Source organism: Pholcus phalangioides, unplaced genomic scaffold, assembly GCF_987345545.1.
Source record: "Pholcus phalangioides strain wild (caught in Gottingen) unplaced genomic scaffold, Ppha-v1.0 ptg000008l_1, whole genome shotgun sequence".
NCBI classification, from domain to species: domain Eukaryota; kingdom Metazoa; phylum Arthropoda; class Arachnida; order Araneae; family Pholcidae; genus Pholcus; species Pholcus phalangioides.
The window spans coordinates 51,581,659-51,604,288 of record NW_028301601.1 but is presented as its reverse complement, the minus strand read 5'-3'; the positions used below and the strand labels follow the sequence as shown (position 1 = coordinate 51,604,288).

Sequence of the window (22,630 nt, the reverse complement as noted above, 5' to 3'; positions counted from 1 at the left end):
CTCCCACCTTTTTCTTCCCTACGAGGGGAAGAAAGTTGTCATGCCGGTAATTACCACCAAAGCGACCCCCAATCTTGCACATGTGAACGGGCCTTTAGTGAGCCTTTGCGTCATGGAATAAAATTATTGAACCAATTTTATATTCATAGCTTCAGCGGTCTCGGCCCGTTTCCCCTGTGCTCTAAATTCCAACTAGAAAGTTGTTGCCCCCGTCGTCCTTGATGCCAACAAAAAACATTTTCACATTTCTAAGTGAAATATTGACAGAGATATTCGAATTCGAACAATGGAGGAAATTTCGGAAAAAAACAACGTTAAATGCAGAAAAACCGTTTTACCCGCATTTATCGCGCAATTCTTTCCGGAATTTCCGACGCGTTTTTCGAATTCGAAAATCTCTGTCGATATTGCACTTAGAAACATGGGATTGTTTTTTGTTAGCATCACAAGAGACAGGGCAACAACTTTCTTTCCGGAATTTGAAGCACAGGGAGACCGTATAAAAATTTTGATTTTTAGACCGTATAGAAATTAGATTTAGATTTATTTTGTTACGCACTGTATGTTTCACTCTCAGTACTGGCACAGGGTAATTTTTGGACGCCTGGTGAGCCTTTTTTAAACTAGAATCACACCTATACGATGGACGGTTGATGAGTTGAAGGCTGTGCTAGTACTTACAGGACACCCTGTATATAGGTTGCAAGTGCAGGGAATACTGCTTTGTTTTTAATAAGTAAAAACAACCGAAGGTAAAAAGGCATTTTTATTACATTATCGTATTCAGTTTCTACATCCGTACAGCTGTTTAACTCGATAGATGTCGCTATTGCTGAGTCCAGGTTTCTTGAACTGATCGGGGATTGGTTTCCCCGGTATCTTGGAAGTCATTGTCTTCAAATCTGCTCGTAGATCCTTACTGAAGGCTGTGTCGCTGTACAACATGACGGAATCGAAGTCGAACTTGTCGTACAATGTGTTCTGATTAGGCAGCAGTTTCCTGAACTGAGGTAAAGCCCCTGAAAGATAAAATAATATTCGTATTGTGTTTGTACATAAATATACAGATCTTTCGATTCTGTTTCCCACATTTTTTCTAATATCGCATTAATGACAATCGAACATCATGAGATGAAATCTGACAAAGTGGGGGAAAAAACCCTTCTCTGATTGTTTGGATTGAAGGCATTCAATCTATAGTGGTTTGGAAAACACCTTTTTTTTCCCTCATGGAATGATCAGACTGTATTGAAATTAGTTACTGGTTAAACATTGTTTACTTACCTAATCTAAATATGGCGATCGGTTGAAGGTTTTTGCAATGCTTTGCACCACTTAAGTGACCCGTGGCATAATCACCATTTAAGTCAACTGTGGCATGTTTATAGATCTCTTTAATGACTTGGCACGCTGTTCAAGATCACTTAAGTGGCTCTTATCTAAATATGACGATGAGTTGAAGTTTGGCAATTCTTTGCAGATCACTAGTTACATGCGCCACATTCACGAATCACTTTAGTGACTTGCCATATTGTTCTATATCACTTAAGTGGCTCTAGGAATATTCTTAATTCGCTTAAGGTGCCCGAGGCGCACTTAAGTTGTTCAAGTACAGCACATCAGTAAAGTTCTCTTGAGTGACCCGTGACACATTCCCACATCACTTAATTAACCAACGGCACATTTACAGATCATTTGTGAGGCAGCGATACGTTTTCAAAACAATGAAGTGGCGCGCACTCTTTGGAAGGTTGAGGCACCCTTGACATAAGCAATTCGTTTTATATCAAACTAGTTTCTATGCCCCACATCCAACCACTATGAGCCAATCAGAAGATTCTACGCCAAAATAAGAAGAAACGAAATAGAATGCTGTGGTTCAAAAATGTGGCAAACTTGCTAAGTAGTCTGAATGACGTTAATGGCAACCCGTGCGGAGGCTTTCTATCTCTAGGAGGTGCTGTTTTGGCTCGGCGATGATGTTTAGTCAGTCAGGACATGTTATTTTATATAGATTAAACTACTACGGCTGCTTACTTGACTCGATGTTGTTCCAGAGGATATTGATGTAATCGTCTCTGTCGGATCGTGAATGTTCGTGATAGAATCCGATTGCGTGCATCAGTTCGTGTACAACGATCACTTGCATGTAACACCCATTACCAAGTGAAAGAGGTTGTGTTCCTTCATCTCGGCCGATGTAAGAGTAGCACCTGAGGAAAAAAAGACGACATTCGTCGATTTATCAAGACTGTCAGGATATCTTAAATTTTAAGAAAGGATTGTTTGTTAAGGCTTTGCAAAAGAGAAGAAAAAATTCAATTTACCAACTATAACACTACGTCATCTACAAATTTTCAAAAATTAATTTAGGTAAAAAAATGTTTATTTCTCTTCTAACCTCTCACACAGAAAAAAGAAGCTGCAGAGATAAAAGATGTTGCTGAAATGCATAGGCGCGGAAATGTAAGGATGACGCCACTCTCCGTTATCCATACAAACGTTTTTAATAGCTTGCTGGAAGAGATATTTTTTCATATACATTTTTGATAGATTTGATTTTTGGAAGACACATTTTTGGAGAAAGAGAGCAAATCCAACTGCCCCTGCGGGGAATCGAACCCACGTCCTTTCACTTTCCTGGTGAACGTCCTAGACCACTAGACTACAGAAGCAACGAATATCTCAACCACTTCCTTGGAAAGATTGAGATATTTCCCGTAGGGGACAGTTGAGAGAATTCTCCCTCTTTCCAGAAATATATATTTTCGCATTAGCCAGCTGTTTGAAACCTTTGTGTTGAAAATGTATGCAAATACTTTTTACCATATACCCGATATCATATGTCCATATACCATATAAATACGATTCACGGAACCTCTTTGCCCCCGATATTTCACCTCCGACATTTCGTACCCGACGTCTCGCCCTTAGCACGTTTCGTCCTCGGTACATTTGGCCCCCGGAAAAGTCAGTTTCACATGAAGAAAAAAGCAAAATTCTGACAATATATAATCTTGGAAAAATTACCCTTCTCCCGCGAAAATATGCAGGTAGGTCGCGTCGTCATCAGTCGCTGGTCTGAAACGGATGCACGTCCTGTCTGAGATGTGTTTCATGGAACGTCTGATCAGGTCACCAGCTCTGCTTTCTGTTATTCAAAAGTATGTATTAATCATCAACCTTACGAACACATGTCGAGACATTATCATAAAATGTTAGGCATAACATAATTGATTAAATTTCCATCTTGACCTACTAACTCCGTGATTTTGTAAGGGAGAGTATTGTCTGGCCATCTTCTCGTCCTCGTAGTCATTGCATTGCGGTCCTAACAAACGACAAAACAATATCATTGTATGGCAGTAATTTCCAAAAATTCACATGTCCAAAATTAGGGGAATATCAATCAGTTCAAATGTAAAAACTCACCGCATCTGGATCGATTCCTAAGATGTCGCCTTCAAACAGGTCGGGATTAAACATGGCCGTTTCATCAAAATCATTCTCTGGAAGACACGAAATGTATACGGTTAGGCTCGTTTATGGTTGCAACGACACCTCGGCTATAACGCCAATAATCGTTGGACCAGACTGATTCACATAGAGAATATTGTCATTTAGCCTTGCTTATAACGTCGATCAAAACGCAACGACCTCAACACATTTTTCGTCGCCTTTGCTTCAGTTATGATGACATTTGCCCTTAGAAATTTCTACAATTGCAGCTCATTGCATTGAGGTTGTTGTTGATACCTCACGTTATAGGGCCATATTTGTTACAAATACAAATATAACGCGCGTTGTATTTGTGTTTGCCCAACGACGTGACTGAGAAAAAGATGCCAATAACAAACATAGATGTCATATATTTCAAAAATACAGAAACCCAATTAAAAACACAATCACAAAAATTACACTCATGTCCATAAATTAAGGATAATTCAGAATCATACGGAAATCGAAATCAAAAGTAAAAATTTCACCTGTAGAATTATCACACACATCTGCAAGAATGATATGCAAATTTCAAGAAGCCACCAGATGATGCCGATAGTACGTCACAATGAGAAGAGTGTAAGAGGGGGGTATATGAAGAATGATGGCAAAGAAGTGAAATTGTTCACAAGAGTTCTGTAAGGCGCTCAGTGCCATAAGCGAATAGTTATGACACAGAGGACGCATGTGGAGGATTTTTTACGTGGTAGAACTATCGGTCGCCTGGAATGTGGGCGTACTCAGATGGAAGTATCCGAGGAACTTGGAATTGCCCAAAGTGTCATCTCTAGGCTTTGGCAACGACTCCAAGATAACGGAAATGTCAGTAGACGTTACAGTACGGGTCGCCCCCGAGTTACAACGCCGAATGAAGACCGGTATTTGGCAGTAACTGCCAAAAGAAGCAGACGGAGCACAGCATCCGACCTGTCTCGTCAGCTATCTGCAGCCACGGGTACCACAGTTGCAAGGCAACAGTGGGCTTGTGTGATGTTTTCCGACGAGTCCAGGTTTAGCTTGCCGTCGGACTTTCATATGGAGAACGCCAGGTACCCGTTACCACCAAGACAACATCATTGAACGACACCGTTACGGTGGTGCAGCATTGCTCGTTTGGGGTGGAATTATACTGGGTTCCAGAACAGATCTGCATGTTCAAACCGGAACCATGAAAGCCCAAATTTATCGGGACATCATTCTGGAACAACATGTACGTTTGTTTAGGGGTGCCATGGGCGCAGAATTTGTGTTTATGGATGACAACGCCCATCCTCACCGAGCAAACATCGTAAACAATTGCCTTGAATCTGAGGATATAACCCGTATGGAATGGTCAGCATTCTCACCTGACTTGAATCCGATAGAGCATGTGTGGGACATGCTTGGCCGACGAGTTGCAGCCCGTCGACCACCTCCTACATGTCTACCGGAACTTCGGAGAGCATTGCTTGCTGAGTGGAGTGATCTTCCCCAAGATCAGATCGATAATTTGATACTCAGCCTGCCTAGGCGTTGTACGGACTGTATTTCATCGCATGGGAGACATACAATGTATTAACCATCATACCAACCATGTAATAGTAAGTTTTCGTAAAGGAGATATTTTTTACAATTGCTCCAGGGAGCAAAAATCGTTATGAATGGTATCATACATACGCCATCGTTTCTGTTCTTTATCTTTTGTTTAATAAATGGGCTTTATGAATAAGTAACGTTTGTTTGGTTTCTGAAACTTTATTTGCCGGAGCTGGCATTATCCTCAATTTATGGACATGAGTGTATAAACAATATATACACATGATAAAATATTATACAATACCCATAAAGAATACTTATGGTTGTCTTATTCCTATTACTATTTTCTGAAAGCGTAGAAACAAAAAAATTGCATTTGCCATCAAATCCGTCTTATACGTAGATAAAAGTTATTAAGGTTTTTAACAGCTGGGCTATTGCGAAGAAGATATGTTTAGGAAAGAGGGAAAAAATTCAACTGCCGTTGCGAGAAATCGAACCCACGTCCTATCACTTGCCGGGTAAGAGCCCCTGACCACAAGACTACAAAGGCAACGAGCATCTCAATCTTCTGCCCTTACAGCTCGTGTTTACTGAACGAAATTCGACCCCTCACGTGGTCAAAAGTGGGGTTCAAAGGTAACATATTGAAGTCACGCCGATCCGAAAACGCTGAAGGAATTTGGTCAGAAGTTACATTTCCATGACGTAAAGATTGACTAAGAAAAGGTTTCTCGAACTTCGACCCCTAAGGTGGTCATAAGGGGTTTCAATTGGAGGGGGGATCATATGGAGAAATCACGCCGAGCCGATATCGCTGATCATTGGTCATTTTCTGCACACGAGGGCTAATTTTAGACCGGGACCTACAATTTATTGCCAATTCGATGGGGGACTGGGGGGGCCAATTCGATTTTTTCTGCGGTCATGTCGCCGTTTTTTGGTGTACCCCTGTGTCAGGAAAGTTTTCTGACAGGGACGAACCGGGTATCGAACTCGCGACACCTCTTAGCATGCTTTGGTACTTTAGGCGAGTATCTTATCGACCTGGGCTACCGATATCGCCGAAACCGTAATATGAAATTAGGTCAGTATTTTTGTATTGTAATTTAGACACTCGCTGAGAGGGGATTTTTCAAAATTCAAGACCTGGGGGAGGGGTTTAAAAGTTATATGGAACAATCATCACTGAGCCGAACTCACCATGATATTTGGTCTCAGCGTTATATTTCATAATTTAGATACCCAATAAGACGGGATTTCTGAAAATTCGTACCCCAAGGTGATCATGGGGGTTTCAAATGTTATGTGGGGAATCTCATCGCCGAGTTATTTTCGGATCACCAAAACCACACAAGCGAAACCGCGGGTAACAGCTAGTTTACCCATACTTTGAGAAATAAAATTGTTTTAAACAATTTTAATTAAAGAATCCTTGTGTTAAAGTATGTAACACTATAGTGGTGAGAGATGCACAAAGTTTCGAGACTTTGGATGATGGTGTTCGAAAAACAATTTTCTAACAAAAACTCAGTTTTGAGTAAAGGGCATTTTAAGGGAAAACTATTGGCATATATTACTCACCTATTTTAGTGATACTTTGGAATAGTTTTGGCGAAAATTAACGTTATCCCGTATGTTGAGAGATAATATTCGGTCGGCATACTGAGGATTTATTGAAAGTTTCTGATCATTCTATTGTTTTCACACAGTATTTAGGAGATAAAAATTTCACCTTTTCTATACACCAGCATAAAAATAACAAATCTTCTTTATTCTTCAATTTCTAAGTGATCTGAAAAGAGTCACGATTTAATTTGTTGTTGTTAAAGTAGGCTATATATATATGAATATTATGTCACGGACTCACCGTCCACTAGAGGGATACACGTCGCATATCCCAGCAAAAGCAGTGCGAACACCAAAGACAGCATGGTACTTGATGCAGTGGAAACACTATGACATTCGTATGGCGATCCTTATGAACATTTATGTGGCTGAAGGGCGGGTAACACAAATTTTGTTTACGTCTTGATATTTCGTCTCGTTATCTCTTCCCACCTGCCTCAACTCTTTCTCATAATCTCACCATTGAATTTCAGAATGAAATCGATTATGTGTATCTACGACAATGCTTTTATCATGAGATAGTACACACTTTTCCCAGCTATGAGTGAAACCTTAAAATTTTCAACACGTGCATTAACTTGTTTCTAGTTTTTCACCACATGTTTTAACATTTGTAGGAACTTACAATGATGACCTAGTAAAACCGGTATTGCTAGAATCGATTTCGATTCAAATTATTCTTCATAAGGAACCTCTGAAATACCTGTGGTGATGCTGTCGGCAAGAGTGCGTAGGTGTTGGTTTCGAATATCATAAATCTGCCAACACCTCGTTAGGCCCTTTTCACACGGAGCGGATGCAGACGCGGGTCCGGAAGAAGTTTTAACAATAGGAATATACAGAGCCTTTCAGACGAGCCGAAAAATCTCCGCACCTAGGAAATATTCATGCGGGTCAGGATGTCAAAACCCAAGTGCGGGCTCCGCATCCGCACATAGAAGTTTTGACAGTAGGTTTATTCGGAGCTATTCACACGATGCGGATGCGGAGCGAATTCGTCCGCATCTTTGGCTACTTTTGAAGGTGATTTTTCACGGAATTTTTTTAATTATTTGCCATAAATACCCTTAAAAACACCATATGATGGTCCCTGCTCATTAATATAATGTACCTACATACGTGTATCCCACCGTTTCCTTCTGAGATGGAGATATAGCAACTTCAACTGCCTTTTGTCCATATTTCACAATTTTATACAATAAAACCTGTCAACAACGGCCACTGACGGGACCAAAATTATAAGCCGTTCTGTTCATTACGAATATTTAATTGACTACATACTTTAATAACTTTTAAATTTAATTTAAAAATTGTAATTTTTTTTCTTTTTAAATTTTTAAAATTATTTAAAAATATCTGAAATATTATTTTAAATATTTGTTATTTTTTTTAATTTTTAATCTGTTAATTTTTTTAAACTTAAAAAAAAAATACTTTTATTAAACAACGTTATCCACGTACGGTGTTCACTCAGGGCCGGATTAAGACGTTTGAAGACCCTAGCACTTGAATGTTTCTGGTGGTTCCCCCGATACCTACAAGTTTATTTTACTCGATATTCAGTCTATAAACTGAAAAAAAAGTGAAATTTTATATTTCAGAAGTGACTAATCTAAGGATGAGACTTCACTCTAAAAGGTTTATGAAAGTTATTTTATAAAACTTGAAAAAAAGCAACCAATTAATTTATCGGTTGCATTCGAGCCAATGCAACCGATCAGCTTATTGGTCGCATTTTTAAGAGAATTATTATAAAATTTTTATAGTGCAATCTGGGCTTAAGGCCGGGATCACACTAGAAAGTTTTATAAAATATATTTTATAAAAGTTGAAAATTCAATCAATAGGCGCATCGCAAATGCATTCAAGCAAATGCAACCGGTAATCTTATTGGTTGAATTTTTCACGTTTTATCAAACAGCTTCTACAAAACTTTTAAAGTGAAATCCCGGCCTAAGGCCCGTATTACACCATAAACGTTTAATAAAATCCCTTTTCTAAAACTCATAGATCTAAAGATCATAGGTTACAATCGAGCAAATGCAACTGGTAAGCTTATTAGTTAAATTTTTCAAGTTTTATAAAAGGACTTTTAGAAAACTTTTATAGTGTAATAAAAATGTTCTAAGGCTGGTATTACCCTATAAAATTTTGATTAAAAATTCTTTTATAAAACTTGAAAAATGTAACCAATAAACACATCTGTTACATTCGAGCGAACTTAACTGATCCGCCTATTGGTTGCCTTTTTCAAGTTTTATAAACGAACTTTTATCAAATTTTTATAGTGTAATCCCGGCCTAAGACAGAATTGTGATGTGAATATTTCTAAGCACAGGCATTTTGAAAGTCTCCACCCCTCCCCTTTTATTCTACTTGCAAATTCTTTGATATCTCCTGAATTTTTTTTTTTTTTTTGGAACATCGAATGTTTTGGATGTTTTTGAATTGGATTTTTCAAACATTGGATGTTTTGGAATTTTTCTTTCATATTTTTCCGAAAAGACATATTTTTTTTTTCAAAATCTTTTGAAAATATTTGAAGACATTTTCTCCCATCGACTACTTGTGAGGATCGGAATGAAGACATCTTTATTCCCATATTCTATATGGCTCTAGATTAAACCACCAAAGAATGGTTCTAGGCTGCCTATGGGCACTGAATCAGGGGTGAAGGAGAAAAATAATTATAAAAATTGAGAAAAAATAGTTTTTATGCACGAATTTCAACCTAAAGCGCATCTTCAATGCTCGTGTGAAAGGGTATGCGCACCCGCATCCGCATCCGCTCCGTGTGAAAGGGGCCTTATGTGTGCGCGCCTTTTCTTTGCCTCTCTTCCGCTGTTCGAGAGAGAAGGCTTTGGTTTCTTTCAGAGTAGAGATGTCTTTTTACTGTGTGTCCGTGTATTCTTGTTTCGTATATATATATATATATGTTAACGTACCGTGTGTTTCTTCTAATTAATAAATTGTATATTTAACCGTATCTAGAATCGAACAGTCTTAGTGGAGTCAAATCAAATTTAACTATAGATAAATAGCCACTTCAATTCAAATGTCATTACTCATCTCTGGCGACCATATACCTCAAAGCCGTGTAATATTCGTGACGGTCGATTGACTGAATAATTTTTATGTTATCACGTTCAAGGGTTTATAGGGTGTTCATAGTCTTGTCCATTAGCTGAATAATGAACCGAATCAAGAGGAAGATTCCAATTACAAATAGGCTACTCCTCTACTGTTTCAAATGTTGTCAGAGGTCATCCTCGTAGCCATTTGAGGTGAAATAATTGCTATTGAATAAAATTTTAAAAATCACATTTCTCTTACCAGTGCCCTTCAACCGCTGAAAACATTTCAAACAATTCACGTTATCCGCTAAATAACTCTAGATTCAAATTATCATGCTATTTCTTTGCTGGTTTTCATTCGTCTGAGCCATCCTCAGCAGGGCAGCTAATTATTCCTCGTATTTTGTTTTTTGCCTGTCACGGTGAAACGCTTCTGTTATTTAATATCTATTTTATGAAAAAATCCCGCGAATCCATTTCTCCTACTTATTCAGTTTTGCTTGGTCCACAAATTATTATTCCTTATTTATTGAAATATTTCTCCCATCTATTTATTTTCGAAATAATTTTATTGTTGAAGAATTATTTCTTCTTTAATTTCTGCATTTTTTCTGCGCAAATTATTCTCCTCGTTTTTTTTTTTCCCCCATAAAAATATTTTTGTATTTATTTTCATGCATATATTTCTACCATTTAATTTTCATTGTATCCTGACGCTGAATGTAGTCAAAATATAAAACACAATAAAAGCATTGAAGTTAGGAACCGCAGAAAACCAACTTCAGCTGACCACCACTGCGGCGACGATGGGGTTCGAACGCGGGACCGTCACTATGACCACTCGACCACCAGAGGGGCTATCGCTGCAACCAACAGCTGTTCCCAAATACCTTTTCTTTTTTTAACGATTATACGCCACTGAACAGGAAACTCCCCCCCCCCCCCCCACGAATTCCTTCGTCACAAAGTATAACTTCCCCTGTACTGGAAATCAGATGGTCCAGAATTCTGTCCATCTCTGGTTTTTGAGTTGTGAAATTATGCAATGAAACATGATTCTGATGTCACCGATCAGATCAAATTAATTGGGGACCCAGTGTCAAATACGGGGCGCGAAATTATTGAAAGTTTTCACTGATTATGAAATTATGTTTTGCATGAATTCGCATTTTCATTAATTCTAAAGCTTCTTCTCTCATTAGTTTTTGGTTATTTATATTAATTACGGAAATGATTTTTTTTGTTTATGAATAATATTAAATTAATTTATTCACATTATATAACATACTACATTCAAAAACAATCGATGGAACCTTCACACCATCAACAAAACTTTGTTTCTCTCCAACCCGACCAGAGTTCCAGATATATGTGTCCACCCCCAACACAAAGTACTTCCACCAACGGAAACGGTTTTTGAGGGGAATGGAGAAACCTCTTACCCCATTTCCGCTTCACTTTTTACGATTGAGGAAGCGAGAGCTTACGTCATTTCCGTTTCATTTTATATGACGTGGTTTCAACGTGGTTGAAAATTCACTCCCACCCTAAAGAAGTTCCATTTCAAAAATTTGAATATACCATGTGTTTGATAATTTTCTCACCCCGTTTGTCGGTAGGGGGTCATTCAAGTATCACGTCAGCATCGAGGGTGGGGGGTTTGCGATTTGCTGACTTTTGATGACAAGGGGGAGGGGGGGGGAAAGTATGAAAGTTGCTTACGTCATAAACCACCCATTTTTGAAGATCTGAAATAGTCTAAGCTGCTGACGAAATTTTGCTGACGGGGGAAGGGCCCCAAAAATGGCTGAAATCTGCTTACGTAATACTTGAATGACCCCTAGCAGAAAATTCCATGTACTCTACGAATTTCATTTGATAGATCTGTAAAAATGCGCATGCGTAATACAGGTTGCCTTGTAAATTCGTAAATAGCTTAAAACTTTCATGAAATTAAGCAATTGGGAAAAATTTGATGGTTTACGGAAAAGTTACTCTCACAAACTGGAAGTTTATTTGATCAGGGAAAATCAGTTTTTAATCCTCTCTTAATCTCTTTTGTATACGAAGCGTTCGTAAAGCTTCAGCCGGTGATTCGTGGCTGATGTTAAACAACTTCACCGATTGTTATTTTTCTCCCAATGCCAATCACAATGAAATAACATGTAAACAAGCGCAAGAAATTCAGAAATGAGCAGTTACCCCTGCACCCAGCATTTTATAGGACTCTGATTTGCATATTTTTATGATTGGTTTTCATGCAGCGCCGTCTATGAAATGTGGCATTACCAACAGCTTTATCGACAATCTCGGTGATAATATGGTGCAAAATGTCGATGTTATTAGACCCTCTTGGGCAAAGCTGTATTAAAGATTGAATCTTGAACCGCTTTGCTCTTGGGAGAAGAATCAAAATCAGTATTAAATTCAAGACGATTTTGAGCGAAATATACAGACAATTTTCTTTTGTCGAGCGTGTTTCCGCAAAAGAGAGGTTTTACTGTACTTCGATTTTAGTAGAAATATCCAAAGTTAAACAGAGATTTTTATTCTACAGACCAAACATCGTATTCAGTTTCTACATTGGTACAGCTGTTTGACTCGATAGATGTCGCTCTTGCTAAGTCCAGGTTTCTTGTGCATATTGGGGATTGATTTCCCTGGTATCTTGGAAGTCATCGTCTTCAAACCAGCTCGTCGATCCATACTGAAGGCTGTGTCACTGTACAACATGATGGAATCGAAGTCGAACTTGTCGTACAATATGTTCTGATTAGGCCGCAGTTTCTCGAACCGAGATACAGCTTCTGAGAAAGGCAAAATAAAATTCATATTCGTTTGTGTTTATATACAGAGTGTTTACAATTAGAGTTCCCGTAATTCTGAGTAGTTTTTCTCTTAAAATAAAATTTCTGCAATATTTTAATGCTTTTAATACTTCTTCCAATGATCCTGCATTATGAATTATCGTGAATTACGAAATTCTGAAATTATCTCTCATTCATCCTGAAATTATTTCTCGTTAAAAAATTCTGAAATTATTTCTCGTTAAAAAATTCTGAAATTATTTCTCGTTAAAAAATTCTGAAATTATTTCTCGTTAAAAAATTCTGAAATTATTTCTCGTTAAAAAATTCTGAAATTATTTCTCGTTAAAAAATTCTGAAATTATTTCTCGTTAAAAATTATTTCTTCTGGTGTGATTCTGAAATTATTTCTCAATTATGAAGTTATTTCTCGTATTAGTTCTGAATTTTTTTTTCTTTAACTACTTTTGAAATGTAATTTTTTTTGCAGTATTCCTATAAATTCTGTAGCTATGTAAGCGTTTTCAACGGCGGACCACTTCAAAAAGCTTCGCGCCCCACGTGACATCGGGTCATGCGTTCAAGACCCCCCCCCCCACCAAATTTAGAGGGTGACATGATTGCCGCAGTACATTATAAGCATTTAAATTGTGTTAGAGTTAAGGTAAAGGTGGTTTGATGACATATACAATTCATTTCATATCAAATTAATTATCACGATAACTGCTTACTTGGTTTGATGTTGTCCCAGTGTATATCGATATAATCATCTCTGTCGGATCTCGAATGCTCGTGGTAGAATCCCACTGCGTGCATCAATTCGTGAACCACGATCGAGTGCAGGTAACACTCACTACCAAGTGAAAGGGGTTGTTGTTTGAGTTTTACTTTGCCGACGTAAGAGTAGCACCTGAGACAGAGAAAACATTCAAGTCAACCTGTCAAGTCGGACACGATTTCTTAAATATTAATGCAATATTTGCACAACTATATTGGCATAAAGGTTATTTTTGGACTGTTAAAACCGAGGGCCGAGCGTAGTTGGCTTTCTTAATTGGAAATGTGAATGCTACAGTATTCAGCTCCAGGTTGTGCAATCAGCTCGTTAACACGTGACATTCATAACACGAAGACCCACTTTGATATGTAATATGGGTTCAAGAGTGCGCTATAATCCGCTTTAGCCCAGGACTGCAAAAGAAAACAAAGATTTACAGTATTTTTTTTTGAGGGGGGGGGGTTAAGTATCAATTTAGCGTCCCCACCCAGTGTCCTTGACAAATTCTCCGGACCGGCGTATGGAAAACCAGACTACTCTGCTTTATCTGCGACACTAGTGTGGCGTGTAATCCGCAAATGCAAATTTCATTCATCAGAAATGAAATCCTAAGGAACGGAGATGTTGCTTGTCATATTTTTTTGAAAAATGTCGGTATATCCCATTCCATCTATATGCCGTCGTTAAAACCTCTGAAGGATTACGGTATTTTTTCCAAAAAAATTAACGTTTTGAAAATATTTATTCCCATTCTAACCCCTTCGAAGAGAAAAAAAACTGCAGGATAAAGACGCAGCGATAAATAATCCGCACCAAAAAGTTGCGCTATTTTCTAACGTAGCTACAATTTGTGGTTTATACGCAAAAAATACGGCGAATAAATCTGCCGTGTCTTTGTCATTTCGTTAAAGGCGGCTTCACACGTAACCGCAAGCTTGACAAGTGAGCATGTTCAGAGATTTTGTTCAAACATGCACAAGAATAAGTTTGTACTTGGATTATGTTGAGCTCCGGTGAGAGAGAGAGAGAGAGAGACGTTTGTACAACCTGGGTAAGTACCTCCAGTTTCGCTTACAGACGGTCAATCATGTTTGTAAAAAAAGATTGAGGCTGCATGCATGTCAAGCTTGCAGTTACGTGAATGGCTGCCCTTAGGTCAAAGTCTTGAGTGTAAAGACGACTGCACACGCAACTGCAAGCTTTACAAGCATGCATCAATCCTTTTTGCACAAGCATAGTTAACATTCATTTCGCCTCTACTCGGTGAAAATGCTTTGACAAGCAAATGCTGCTTAGTTGCTTGTCAAAGCATAATCGAAATTCATTCAGTTTTCGCAAGGCTTGTGCACTCAAAATGAATTATCCTACAGACGTTTAAACATGCTTCTACCATAGCTGTTTGTGCTTGTGTTTCTTGTGCAACTGTTTTTAGGCCATTGCCAAGCATTTCAATGGCATATCTCTTCTAGTTTATGGATTCGAAAATGAATTGGTTGCGTATTCCGCTGATCGGCATCTATTCGCACTGTATTTCTGAAGATTTCAATTAGAACACGTGTGATTTCACAAAACAACTTCAAAGTGAAGCGGTTTCATGTGGAGATAAAAACAAAACTCTCACTATATAATCTTGAAAAAATTACCCTTCTCCTGCGAAAATATTCAGGTAGCGAGTTTCGTTATCAGTCGCTGGTCTGAAATGGATGCAAGTATTGTCTGAGATGTGTTTCATGGCAGCTCTAATCAGGTCACCAGCCCTGCTTTCTGTTATTCAAAAGTATGTATTAATCGTCAACCTTACGAGAACACATGTTAATTACACCATCATAAAAACGTCAGACATTACATAATTGATTGGATTTACATCTTTACCTACTAACTCCGTCAATTTATAAGGGATAGTATTATACGACCATCTTTTCATCAACGTGGTCATTGCATTTCGATCCTAACAAACGACAAAACAATAAAACCATCAAGTATCATCAAAAACACAATCAATTATGATTTAATTTTTATTGAATGACAGTTTAATTTCTAAAAATTCACTTATCCAAAATAGTTTTAATCAATTCCTGTTTATTGGGAATGTCGATTCAGGTGTAGAAACTCACCGCATCTGGATCGATTCCTAAGATGTCACCTTCAAACAGGTCGGGATTCATCATGGCCGTTTCGTCGAAATCATTCTCTGGAAAAGACGAAATATACATAGTCAAACTCGTTTATAAACGACTATAACGGTTGAAACGACACCTCTGATATAACGTCTGTAATCGTTGCTCCACAACTGATTTCTATAGAGAATAATGTCAATGAACCGTGCTTATTAACTTCGATGACAACGCAACGACCTCGGATATAACAATATATTTTTCATCACATTTGCTTCTTATAATGAAGGCATATGCTCCAAGAAATTCCTAAAATTAGAACTCATCACATTCAGTTTGTTGGTGATACCAAACGTAAAAAGAAAAAAAAATGTTACATGTGTGTTTGACGCTCGGACTTGCTCATTGACATCACACTTATACGAAACATTTCTCTATCTAACTGCCATACAGAATGACAATACTTTGGTTTCAATAAACATGCGGAAAAATTTGCGAATGTTTAAAAATAGAAAAAGGTATATATGTGCATTTCATGTTGTTCAAATGCATATTTACGTAGCAAATAAACATTAATTGATTAAGAAAAAACTCGAGTATTCAATTTTCACGACTGAACTCATTGAAAATTTGATTTTTTTTGCATGAATGCATCAATTGAGAGACAGGAATCTGCGTGGAAATGGCTTACTCCGTTTAACGAGTCACTCCGCTTACGAGGTCATGTATTTGGTCTTCCCAAGAGTGACTTATTAACGAGGTTTGACTGTATATAGAAAAATTTACATAATGAAAATTTTTTTTGTCGAAACTCACCAATACCAGCGCCACAGGCAGCTGTAATATGCAGTTTAGTGAAAAAACATTGTTGTAGTTCCATTTTTTTAATATACGAAAAACTGAAAACAAATTAATTATGTGAATTGGAAAGAGAAAGCAAAAAATATGAACATTGAAAATTTCACAAAGAAATTAATCGAAGAATTCAAAAAATTTTGAATCGACGGAACGAGATATCTCGTTAATCGACTCTATCCTTTCCCCCGAGAATCCTCGTCGCTAATAGTAATTTATTTTTCCCTTTCTCGATACTATTTGACGAGTAAAGAAACCATTATTACATATAAACAGAATACTAAAAGAATGAGGAAGAATATAAACACTATTCCTCTCATATTTTTACTTTCGTTTCTCCTATATATTAACACTAATACTACTTTTTTGAGATTGATCTGTACTAGTCCAACTGAAATTGTCCAAATTTGTTGCCAAAACTTGAGCGTTAAGGAGTGAAACTATTTTTTTTTTTCAGTCGGGATTTCCAATTAAAGTTTTGCAGGGGATTATACAACATTGAAATTTATTTAAGTTTTTTGCAATTTGTGAACCACACCCTCTATCGTTGGCGGTAAATGCTGGAAACTTCAAAGCTAAACATCTCCGTGGATTTTTCATTTAAATATATGCTTCACTTGCCCTTCATTTCCTCGTCATTAGACATATTTTACCAACTTTAGTGATACTTCGCAGTAGTTTTGGCGAAAATTAGCGTTATATAACCCGCATTTGTTGAATAGAAATATAATATACAATCAACATATTGAGGATTTATTGAAAGTTTCTGATCACTGTATTGTTTCCACGCAGGCTTGATTAACAAAAAAAGAAATTCGTCATTTCTACACCATCACAAAAATTATAAACCATTTACATTTTTCAATTTCTGAATGATCAGAATTATTTTGCCGCCACGATATAGTTTGTTGTTATGATTGACTACACAATCGGTTTAATCTCGACTTTTCTCATAGCTATTGAAATTTAATTTAAAATATATAGCGACTATATGTTATGCCTCGGACTCACCCTCCACAAGAGGAATACACGTCGCATATCCGAGCAGAAGCAGCGCGAACACCAGAGACGCCATGGTACTTGACGCGGCGGGTACGCTGTGACATCTGAATGGCATTTCCTATTGATATTTATTCATGTAGCTAAGGAAATAACACCAATTATGTTGACGTCAAATTTATGTCGTTATCTTTTCCCAGCTGTTTCAACTAACTCCATCTCATAATCTCACCAATCGGTCGATTCCAAAATGAAATTGATCATGTGTATATCCCGATAATATTATGCGATAGTATACACTTTTCCCAGATATGAGAAAAACGTTATCATTTTCAACATATGCATCAACTTGTTTCTATTTTGTCACCAAATGTTTTAACATTTGCAGGATCTTACAATGATGACCTTGGTAAAGCCGGTATTTTTAGAATTGATTTCAATTGAAATTATTCTTTATAAGGAACATCTAAAATGTCTTAAGTGGGTCGGTGCACACAAATTTTCTAAAAACACATTTTCGAATTTTTCAATTTTGAAATACCGTGAAATTTTCTTTTCGTCTAAATATATCCAAGTTTTTGTTCTACCTGTACTAGAAATATATTTAAAGTATTTTAATATACACTATACTGGCAGACAATATATATGCTAATGTTTTCCCTTAATTGATCTTTACTCAAAACTGGATATTTCGTTAGATAAGGAACATTATTTCAAGCATTACTCATTCAAATGTCTTGAAACTTCGTGTGCGCCTCGCATACTTTAAGACGAGGATTTTTTATGAAAATTATTTTACAAAGTTTTACGTGCACAAAATATAGGAAAATTTTGGGGACTTTCGAAAAAGTTGCATGTCGTTGAAGTTAAAATTCGTGAAAAAAAAATAACTAGCAATTAAAATCCTAAATGCTCGCGTTAAATCATATAAACATATCCATAATATCTTGGAGAGAAAAATTAAGTGTCATAAGTGAATAGAAGAATTTGCAACCAGTCTTTCACCAATGATTTTATTTATGGGCAGGTCCATATGAAAACTCAAAACTGGCAATATTAACAACTTATACCTACTTTTTTAAAGTTCTTTTAAACGTTTTTCAATTATTTTGTTCTTTTTTAGCTGGGTGGCCCTAACGACCTCTCTAGTACCCCCTGGTCGGGAACCGGTATTTCAGTTCATCTTACTTAAGATATGGGGAGCAGAAAGAACGCAACGTCGCACAGGTCCCCGTCCGTCTTTCTAGTATTTAAAATTGAAAATTCATAACTGCGAAGTAAACAGAGGATAATCCAGGACTGAGAAAAATGGCATTGTTACACTATCAGACAGATATTGATGAGACAAATCTAATGATAGTCGAAGGAAAAAGCTCTGAATTTCATTAGGATCAGGCCGAAAAATTTAAGGCGACAAAATTCTCGAAATCGGGGTACATTTTTTTAAGGGATCATTTTTGATAAAATGAATGTGGTTTCGCTTTTGATATTGTGTGAAATTAGTACAACGAATGTTGCTTTATGAATAACTTATCAAAAAAAAAAATCATATTGCCAATTTATGCTTAAAATCGGCATATTTTCAGTATTTCTAGTAGAACAGTGTTTCTCAACTTGGGAACATATGGCCCCCCCTTGTATCTCAAACGGGGCCACAGGCTAAACTAAAGTTGAAGGGAAAGCCATAATAGGCTGCTAAAGGAGCCATAAGGAGCTGTGTTACCACGCAAATAATTCTTTTTCTCCATTTTTGTAAATAAACGTTTTGCAGCTCTCTCTCTCTCTCTCTCTCTCTCTCTCTCTCTCTCTCTAAGTTAAGTTTATTACTCAGATCCTATTACCCATCATGTTATGCCAACTTATCCCAGAGTTTGCGCCAACTAGTCCCATCTGGGGTAAGTTGGCATTGTTTCCAACAGTTTTTTAAACAGATATGATGAAATGAGCATACAATTTTAAGTATAATTTCCATTATTAATTTGTAGCCAAGGAGTACCACTTTCAGCAGCATCGGTCACATTTGCTGGAAGTGTTACAGGAAAAAAAATTCAAAACATATAGGTTTGTTGCCATAGCTAACGTAACTATATACATCACGAAAAATACTTGGCGACGATCCCGAATCATGTCTTTTATTACAGGACTTTGACCAGGGATCCCAGGCCACTTAACAACGAAATTGATCAATTCGCGCACTGCCCAATTCCGGGCTTTAGCAGTAACGTATACAAATAGGAGAGATAATTTGCAGAGCGGCACAAAAAGAAAACAAGAATTAGTAGGAGAAATAATTTGCAGAGGAATATATATTAGACAAAAAATTCATCGGCGAAATAATTCTCCTGCAAAACATAAATAAATGGAAGAAAGGCTTCAACCTTTTTGGTGGCATTGACGAGCCGATCTCCCCGTTAAAAAGTCTCGCCACAGAGAGCAACAGTCCTACAACGATAAATCATTCAATCATAACACTTCACTCATAGTTAGAAAAACTGGTGGCAGATGGCAGCACTACACATAACAAGCATTACAGAGAAACAAAAAAACTTTACGTCAGGTTTCACTACACGAACACGCACATTCCCGCATGTACCGATTCGTTGGGGGTGGGGGGGGGGACATGTGTGGTGTAGCAGTAGTAGATAGGGCCTCCAAAAAATGGCTCGGGGATCCATGATGTTCTTAAGTCAGCCACCTCGTTGGGCAATTTGCCTGTTGTGGCGTTGCATTTGTATTTGAAGTCTGAATAAATAATGGGAGAAATCATTTGCGGACCGGCAAAAACTGATACGTGGAAGAAACAATTTGCTGGGAGATAGTTAAAATACTTGTGGGCGAAATAAATCTTCGGCAACAAAGAAACATTTGGGAGAAATGTTACCATTACGGAATCAACGAAGATGTATCAAGGAAAACAAATCTGAAATTCGAGCAGCCGTGGCCGTAGCCTGCACCTCTGGTAGCGAAAACTTTGCATCGCCCACGGGATCCACGCGTTTCTCGTACAGAAAATGCTGTTTTTGGAGAGTACAAGCAGCACCTCCTAGAGATAGAAAGCCTCCGCACGCTGCTCGTGACGTCAGCAAGTAGTCCATTTTCCCTCAGATTATTCAGGGGAAAAAAATTCCCTGCTCGTGCGCCAGTATCATCGCGCCAGATTGGCGTGGTGGAAAGACGAATGAATGAACGCCAGGGGCTCTGCCACTGGACTTATCCCGTTGCCGAGATCTCTTCCAGCCCAGCTTCGTGGCGGAGTCTGGAACAAAGTGAGTGCACCTAACAGTCTGAGTGTGTAGCTAGTGTTGTGCTTGTTATTTCAGTGCTGCCATCTATACTTCAAATTGTGAGTGAAGTGTAAGGTTGAATATTTCTTACGTTGTAGGCCTGTTGCTCTCTGTGGCTAGACTTTTTAACGGGGAGATCGGCTCGCATTCGCGCCTTGAAGTTGGAAACCACAGAAAACTAACTTCAGCTGACCACCACTGGGGTGCCGGTGGGGTTCGAACCCTGATCCTCGCGATGCGAGTCCGTCACTATGACCACTCGACCACCACAGCGGCCCCGAGGGAGGACGTAAATAAGACATTTTTACCTAACAAGCTTGAGGCGACCACCGATAGACAGCGCCTTCATTTCCAACCCATCTCATTAATGGCAGTAAATTGCAATATAGTGGTATAGTTGTTGAATTAGTATAATCGTTGGGCGGAAAAGAAATGATCAGAATTGGTGATTTCTATTCCCCCCCCCCCCACATCCAATCACTATGCGGTATTTGTGAGCCAATCAGGTAGATTCTACACCAAAATAAGAAGAAACGAAATAGGATGTTGTGGTTCAAAATGTGGCAAACTCGCTAGGTACACTTAATGACGTTACAGGTGAACTTGGCAACCCGTGCGGAGGGCTTCTATCTCTAGGAAGTGCTGGTACAAGACTCCTGCAAGAAAGGTATTCGAATTGATTTTGATATTATAATGGAAAAGGTGAAAAAGTTTATGCTCTATAAGGGAAAGGACTGGTGAAACGTCTATTTCTCATCAGAATTTTATGCAAGTGAAGTTTGGTTTCATAGATAGAACCGCCCACAACCCGGACTGATGCAAAGCAACCTAATTCCGTTACCACAAAAGAGGCAGGGCTGTGTCGGGAAAAACTTAGCTAAGATTTGTAGCAATGCCCCCCCCCCCAAATTTCCGTGCTTGCAAGTATCGAATCACTCGCGTCGTTCTCCCCATGCAGACAGCTATCAACTCGATGTAATTTACAGGCATTTGACTAGAATGAATAGCTGAATCCAATGACTAGGGTTTGTTTTACAGCCCCTGTGTCACCCTGCTCTTTTCATGATATTCAATAAACGAGAAATGAAAAAAAATGACCCCATGGTTTCGGTTATTCGGAAATCCGCGAATAACCGAACCCCCGCGAATACGGGAGGCCAACTGTATTGTACGGGGTTGAAAAATGATTTGCGGGTTTTCCAAAAAATAAATACTTAAAGGAAGAAACCATAGAGACATGTAGAATTTAGTCTTTGTCTATGGGAAGATATAAATAATTTTGGAAACCTGCTAATGGCTAAGAAAAAAGGAAACCAATATAGAAAGTGTATGATATTCATTACATCTAAATTAATATAATCAAATCGTCAATTAAACATCATCACTTAAACATCATCATTACACATCATTAAACGTCATCACTTAAACATCATCATTACACATCATTAAACATCATCATTACACATCATTAAACATCAAATCATAATTAAACATCAAATCATCATTAAACATCAAATCATCATTAAACATCAAATCCAAAATTATAAAAATCATCATTAAACATCAAATCCAAAATTATAAAAATCATCAAATCTAAAGTTATGGCTACGAGAATTGGTTGAAATGCTCCGCGAATCGGTATAAGAAAAGAATTTGAGTTTTTTAAATTCATTTAGAAATAATGAATTAGTTCAGCTCACAAATGGTTATTAGGAATAAACTCCGACAACATTTGAAACAGTATATGTTATTGGAAGCTTCATTTATTCTCAATCGGGTTCACGCGCAGTATATTGCGCCAATAAGATAGAATACAACACGAACCTCCAATAATTTTATTTATTAAATATAAAACACATTGATGATTCCAACCATTACACAGATCTACGATGGTTTCAGACATATCTAATGAATAATTATTTGAAATGAAATCCACTTCTATATACAAACACCGGATTTACCACGTCATCGTTGTTAGTAGTTGCCATATGTAGCATTTGTGACGAATTTTTCTATCACATATATCATCAAAATAGAAACAAGTTGTTAGGATGCCACGATTTTATTCTCACACACA

General features: G+C 37.7%; 2 protein-coding genes and 1 long non-coding RNA gene across 3 annotated transcripts in view; all 3 read right to left on the bottom strand.

The window, feature by feature from the left end:
* Positions 1–753: 753 nt before the first annotated feature.
* LOC149084476 (astacin-like metalloprotease toxin 5) overlaps positions 754–22,630 on the bottom strand; it is a 49,344-nt gene continuing 27,467 nt past the window's right edge. The window contains exons 4-6 of the mRNA XM_089234892.1: positions 3,031–3,151; positions 2,038–2,213; positions 754–1,019 (exon numbers count right to left, since the gene is read on the bottom strand). Coding sequence (XP_089091018.1) covers positions 784–1,019; positions 2,038–2,213; positions 3,031–3,151 — 533 coding nt within the window. The 3' untranslated portion in view covers positions 754–783. The remainder of the gene's footprint in view (positions 1,020–2,037; positions 2,214–3,030; positions 3,152–22,630) is intronic.
* LOC149084479 (uncharacterized) lies at positions 3,209–6,985 on the bottom strand. Its single transcript, XR_016192975.1, has 3 exons — positions 6,884–6,985; positions 3,433–3,509; positions 3,209–3,331 (listed from the first exon to the last, which is right to left on the bottom strand). It is a non-coding gene; the product is annotated as an uncharacterized LOC149084479 (long non-coding RNA).
* On the bottom strand, positions 12,244–17,404 carry LOC149084478 (astacin-like metalloprotease toxin 5). Its single transcript, XM_089234890.1, has 6 exons — positions 17,282–17,404; positions 15,416–15,492; positions 15,174–15,249; positions 14,945–15,065; positions 13,255–13,433; positions 12,244–12,523 (listed from the first exon to the last, which is right to left on the bottom strand). The coding sequence occupies exons 1-6, from the start codon at positions 17,385–17,387 to the stop codon at positions 12,288–12,290; spliced, it is 795 nt and encodes a 264-aa protein (XP_089091016.1). The 5' UTR covers positions 17,388–17,404; the 3' UTR covers positions 12,244–12,287.

What these genes read in the sequence shown, in the direction of transcription:
- LOC149084478 (XM_089234890.1), bottom strand. Translation starts at nt 17,387, where the DNA reads ATGCCATTCAGATGTCACAGCGTACCCGCCGCGTCAAGTACCATGGCG. An exon ending in TAGGAATCGATCCAGATGCG is followed by an intron (nt 15,250 to 15,415) that starts GTGAGTTTCTAC and finishes GTCGTTTGTTAG; the next exon opens with GATCGAAATGCAATGACCAC. An exon ending in CTGGGACAACATCAAACCAA is followed by an intron (nt 12,524 to 13,254) that starts GTAAGCAGTTAT and finishes TGCCTTTCTCAG; the next exon opens with AAGCTGTATCTCGGTTCGAG.